Raw genomic sequence first — 6,379 nt, 5'->3', positions numbered from 1 at the left:
ACTACAACATATCGTTATTAATACTTAGTAGAATGTCTTCTACAATAGAACAAAAATAATGTGTCATTTTGTTATTCTAGTTCATTGCATGCATCTAGTTTCCTAGGCATGGCTTTTTCCCTTGTGAATTTTATGTATTAGATAAGCCTTAATGCAAAATAAAAGTTCCAAAACTAAGAAATGCATGTTTAACTACATTTAAGTAAAATTCATCTCTTTATGCAACATTTATAATGACCAAAAAAGACATTGTACACTTGAAAACATCACAACATTTTCAGCTATTGAGATTGAAGTAGTTGTCAAACTTAAATGTTTGATCTATTGCTTCACTAACTTGAAAACATCACAGCACTTTCTGCTTGATTTTGTGCACCATGAATTTTGTTTTAAAGCAAGAAAATTTATGTGTGATGCACATACCGATTCCTCACATAGATATATTTAGTACTTATAAAGTTAGATAGACGATAAAATAATAAACACCTGAACATTATTGATCTATGACCATTTTAAGGGGATCTAACATATTTATTAGAGCACTACCCATGTCTCTATCATACTCAAAAAAAAAAAAAAGGATTTTAGGGATCTTTTAGTCGCGTAATAAAAAGTTGTGTTATAGTTGTTTCATATCCTTTACAGAATTTCAACATGATTGACATATAATTCCACCCAGTTTTGAGTCTTTTAACATCAGTTTATAATTTTTTACATCTTAAACCCATTTGTCTATACATTGATGTCATGCTTGTATGTGTCAATGATAATAAAATATAAACGATAACATGTCTAATTATTTTTGCGTGACTTTTTGCTAAACTCAAACTATCTTGTATTATTAAATTCCTAATATAACATGCATACTTAATATGAAATAATTTGCCATCAAACATGTATTTAAATAATTCATCATTGACTCAATTACTCTATCATTTTTTTAAGCGTTATCAAATGTAATTGTAAAAATAAAGTTATTTATTTTATATTCATTAAAAATGTTTTTTAATATTTGATCAATTGTGGCACTAGAATGAGGATATTTTACTACCCTAAATGCAATAATTTTTTTGCATAACTATCAATTAGAATTAATAGAATAGATAGTTGCATAAAAGTATCGTATATCTTGATTACAAAGTTGTCCATGAATCAGAAAAATAGGAATAACACCGTTAAAATCAAGTAGTTCTTTCATAATTTTTAATTTCATCAATTTATAATTTTTAACAATGTCAAATCTAAGTTTAGACCTAAGATTTTTTTTTTTTAAATGCTAGTTAAACACTGTTTTGGTAGGCTAGTTTTTAAATAAAATAACTCTAAAATTCGTGAAGATTTGAAAATCAAAGTAATTTTTTAAAATAAAATAAGAAAAGCATGGTAAACAAGATATCCTCTTTTGGTAGGCTTGTTGTGCGGAAAATGTACACGAGGTTCAATTTTAGGGAGACATAGATGTTTAACTGTATTCGATTCAATTTAAGTTAACTTCGGATAAAATTTAATTCAAGTTTGATTTAAATTTAAATGAATTAATTTAAAATCGATTAAAAAATGATAAAATGAATTCAAATTTAGTTCAAAAATAATTTAATTTGAGTTAGTTTAATATAAAAGTTTGGATTAATACGACTTGTTTATGAAAACAAGAATCATCCTTAGATTGAAACTTGATTGTTTCTTCTAAACTCGAATTAAAACCTAGAAATTCAAATTGACTCTTAGTCAAATTGTTAATTTCCATCAAGAAAAACAATGTTTATTGTTTGATCAGTTCAACCACACAACCAATCTATTTAATTGATTATTAAATTATTATGTATTTTTTAAATGGTATCAAATATTTACCACTTTTTAAAACATAAAACATATAAAATATAATTTTAAATATGTTAATTAAACAATTGATACTCTATTACATAGATAAAGAAAAAATCAATTATAAATTTTTGATTTTAAATAATTTTTTTAATTCAATAAATTTATTAAATTTAATTGAATTTTAAATAAATCAACATTATATATAAACTAGATTGAATTATAAAATCAAATCATATTATAAATTGATTTATAATTCAATTGATCCAACCAAATAATTCAGTCCAAGTTTAAAAATATTGAATAAAAGTCTTTTTCCAAATAAAATAATCCAAAGTGTTGGTTAAACAATTTATTTTTTCGAAATAAAATCATCATTAATTGAATTTAATATTTATAACTCCAACTAGCAATTATTATTGGTGGTTTGAAAGGAACGACGGCAAACTAAATTCTTCCATGTTAAAATCTCAAAAACACCCCTAGGCCCTTCCACTGTCGTGGAACACGTGGGCAGTGCAGGGGACCATTTCCCGTTGAGGCCGGCTAAGGTGCCATCTTTTTATGTGAACTTCTACATTCCAGTTCGTTCCAAATGGCACAATTTTGCGATGAGGAGGAAACATTTATTTAAATGATAGAAAACATTTGAAGACAAAGTCATGAATCACACCAAACTTGTAACATCATAATCACTATTAATGATAGAGACCTTCCGCCTAAAAATTAAATATCATATGAAAAAATAATTATTTTAATAAATTTATATTCAAACATAATAATCATAACATCATCTAATCAGAACATACATATTGAAATAATATCATATTTGAAATAATCATAAATGCAGACATCATTGTGGAAACACAAACTAAAGTATTTCACCTCTGCCGTCTTAAATTTCATTGTTAAATATAAATAAATGCAGGACAATTGACAAAGACACTTTTAAGTCAAGTCAAATGTATTTGACCTTATATGCATTTGTGATTGCCGGCAGAGGACAAGAAACATTTGTGATCAAGAGGTTGTAGAAATTTTTATTTAGTGAGCAGGAAATTAGAGGGGAAAACTTTTCAAGCATTAAAGAATGCATTATGAGTTGCTTATATATATCAGTGTTACCAAATTATCATATGCATTACACAATTTCAGAAACAATGGGATTGTCAGCTTTGCAGAGAGTTTCTTCACTTGTTTTCCTGCTCTTGTTTGTTGTTATGTCTCATTCTTCACCTGATGTTGCTTCTAATTCTACTCAAGAAGCACTAGCTCTTCTCAAATGGAAATCCAGCCTTCAAAACCAGAGCCATTCTCTTCTGTCATCATGGACTCTTTCTTCTGTCAATCCCACAAATACTTCTACCCACCTCGAAACCAAGATAAGTCCATGTACTTGGTTTGGAATCTCTTGCAATCGTGCTGGAAGTATCACAAGTATTAACTTGACTAGTGCAAGTCTAAAAGGCACACTTCATGAACTTTCTTTCTCATTATTTCCCAATCTTGCACACCTTGATCTAAGTGGGAATAAACTCTTTGGTGTCATCCCTCCTCAAATCAGTCACCTAAAAAATATAGAGGTCTTTTACCTCTCTTCAAATAAGTTATATGGCTCTATTCCTAAAGAAATAGGCAACTTGAACTCCCTAACAGATTTAGCTTTGGAAGAAAATCAATTGAGTGGCTTTATTCCTCATACCATTGGAAACCTGACTAACTTAAAACTTTTATACCTCCACACCAATAACCTTTCTGGTGTCATTCCTGAGGAGATAGGCAACTTGAAGTTCATTTCAGATCTAGAGTTGAGTACAAATCAATTGAGTGGTCCTATTCCTCGCTCCATTGGAAACTTGAGCAATTTGAAAGTTTTGTACCTTTATAGCAACAACCTCTTTGGCACCATTCCTGAGGAGATAGGTAAGTTAAAGTTCATTTTGGATTTAGAGTTGGGTGAAAATGAACTAAGTGGTTCTATTCCTCGCTCCATTGGAAACTTGAGTAGTTTGAAAGTTTTATACCTTAATAGCAACAACCTCTCTGGCATCATTCCTGAGGCAATATGCAACTTAAAGTTCATTTCAGATTTAGCGTTGTCTACAAATCAACTGAGTGGTCCTATTCCTCATTCCATTGGAAACCTGAGCAATTTGAAAGCTTTACACCTCCACATCAATAACCTTTTTGGTGTCATTCCTAAGGAGATAGGCAACTTGCAGTTTATTTCCAATCTAGATTTGAGTACAAACCAATTGAGTGGTCCTATTCCTCACCCCATTGTAAACCTGAGCAATTTGGAATTTTTATACCTCCATACCAATAACCTTTCTGGAATCATTCTATATGAAGTTGGAAATCTCTTGAAGTTGGTTAAACTAGAGTTGGCTTATAATCACTTTACTGGTTATCTTCCTCGTAATATTTGTCGAAGTGGATCACTTATCCACTTTTCTGTTGGTGAGAACAATTTTCTTGGTCGTATCCCCCAAGATTTGAGAGATTGCAAAAGCTTAATTAGAGTCCGCCTCCAAAACAACCAATTTATTGGAAACATTTCTGAAGATTTTGGTGTCTATCCAAATCTTACTTTCATAGATCTTAGTCACAACAAATTTTATGGTGAAATCTCGTCTTCTTGGGGAAGGTGCTCTCAGTTAGGTACTTTAAATGTCTCTGGAAACAATATTACTGGGACCATTGTGTCACAAATTCAAAATTTCGTCAAACTACATGAACTTGACCTTTCTTCAAATCATTTAATTGGAGAGATTCCAATGGAACTTAGAAAGCTGACTTCTCTTAACAAGCTTGTTTTAACAGGGAATCAACTCTCTGGAGGTATACCTAGTGAAGTTGGCCTACTCACAGAACTTGAGTACCTTGACTTGTCCATAAATAGATTAGGCAAGTCAATCCCAGGAGAATTAGGGAACCTGTCAAGATTGCACTACTTGAATTTGAGAAATAATCAGTTTAGTCTTGAAATTCCATTTCAATTGGGTGATTTGATTCAACTCTCAGAACTAGATTTGAGTCACAATTCACTCGACGGAGAGATACCGTCTCAGATTTGTAAAATGGAGAGTTTAGAATATCTAAATCTTTCCTACAATAACCTTTCTGGTTTCATCCCAAGTTGTTTTGAAGATATGCATGGATTGTCACGTATTGACATATCTTATAATAGGTTACATGGTCCAATTCCCAACAACAAAGCTTTTCGAAATGCTCCAATTGAAGCATTACAAGGGAATAAAGGATTGTGTGGCAATGTAAGTGGATTTACACCTTGCAATAACACTTTCACTTCACAAAAGCACGTCTTAGGAAAGAGGTTGGTAATTTCCTTTGTTGCTTTGGGAGCACTTGCTCTTCTAATTGTTGTGACAATAATGTTCTTTTGTTTTCGAGGAAATAAACAAGAGTTACCGAAAGAACATAGAAGGGTGAATAAGGATAAATTTCTTTCGGTATTAAATTTTGATGGAAAAACAATGTTTGAAGAAATTGTAAGTGCAACAGAGAATTTTGATGCCAAGTATTGCATCGGGAGTGGTGGGTCTGGTAGTGTTTACAGAGCACAAGTTCTATCAGGGGTTATTTTTGCAGTAAAGAAATTTCACTCATTTCATCTTGACGAGGTAAATGAACAAAAAGAGTTTTTAAATGAAATAAGGTCATTATCAGAGATACGACACCGAAATATTGTGAAATTTTTTGGTTTTTGTATACATTCTCAACACTTTCTTTCAATTTATGAGTATCTTGAAAAAGGTAGCTTGGCTACATTCTTGAATAATGAAGCTACAGCAAGAGAATTGGATTGGGGTAAAAGAGTAAATATCTTAAAAGGTGTGGCTGAAGCCTTGTCTTACCTGCACCATGGTTGCTCCCAACCAGTAGTCCATCGAGACATATCAAGCAAAAATGTGTTGTTGGATTCAAAATATAAAGCTCATGTTTCAGACTTTGGAATTGCAAAATTTCTCAAGCCAGACTCATCTAATTGGACACAACTTGCAGGCACATATGGGTATATTGCACCAGGTATACATAATTCATTTTCTATTGTCTCATTCATTAATTACATACATAAGGAATAGTTACAACATATGTTCTCATGTTTTGTCCTTCACTTTGCAGAATTGGCTTACACAACAACGATAACTGAGAAATGCGATGTATATAGCTTTGGAGTGTTAGCATTAGAAGTGATAAAAGGAAATCATCCTGGTGATATCATTCCTTCTCTATCCTCTTCTTTCACTTGGGAGAACATGTTGTTGAACAATATTTTGGATCCACGTCTTCCACTTCCTTCGCCTATTGTTCAAGATCAACTAATGGTAGTCATAAAGCTAGCAATTGATTGCTTGGGTACCAATCCAAAGTACAGGCCAACCATGGACATGGTTTCTCATATGTTTTGAACTACAACTTATCGTTATTAATACTTAGTAGAATGTCTTCTACAATAGAACAAAAATAATGTGTCATTTTGTTATTCTAGTTCATTGCATGCATCTAGTTTCCTAGGCATGGCTTGTTCCCTTGT

General features: G+C 31.5%; 1 protein-coding gene across 1 annotated transcript; it reads left to right on the top strand.

Annotated features, from left to right (window-relative positions):
• The first annotated feature begins 2,981 nt into the window (after nt 1-2,981).
• On the top strand, nt 2,982-6,254 carry LOC123204300 (MDIS1-interacting receptor like kinase 2-like). Its single transcript, XM_044620909.1, has 2 exons — nt 2,982-5,871; nt 5,968-6,254. The coding sequence occupies exons 1-2, from the start codon at nt 2,982-2,984 to the stop codon at nt 6,252-6,254; spliced, it is 3,177 nt and encodes a 1,058-aa protein (XP_044476844.1).
• The last annotated feature ends 125 nt before the right edge of the window (nt 6,255-6,379 follow it).

This window comes from Mangifera indica, chromosome 20 (genome assembly GCF_011075055.1).
Source record: "Mangifera indica cultivar Alphonso chromosome 20, CATAS_Mindica_2.1, whole genome shotgun sequence".
In the NCBI taxonomy this organism is placed as follows: domain Eukaryota; kingdom Viridiplantae; phylum Streptophyta; class Magnoliopsida; order Sapindales; family Anacardiaceae; genus Mangifera; species Mangifera indica.
Note: the sequence above shows the minus strand (reverse complement) of the source record. Positions and strands in the feature narration are given on the sequence as shown.

What these genes read in the sequence shown, in the direction of transcription:
- LOC123204300 (XM_044620909.1), top strand. Translation starts at nt 2,982, where the DNA reads ATGGGATTGTCAGCTTTGCAGAGAGTTTCTTCACTTGTTTTCCTGCTC. An exon ending in ATATGGGTATATTGCACCAG is followed by an intron (nt 5,872 to 5,967) that starts GTATACATAATT and finishes TTCACTTTGCAG; the next exon opens with AATTGGCTTACACAACAACG.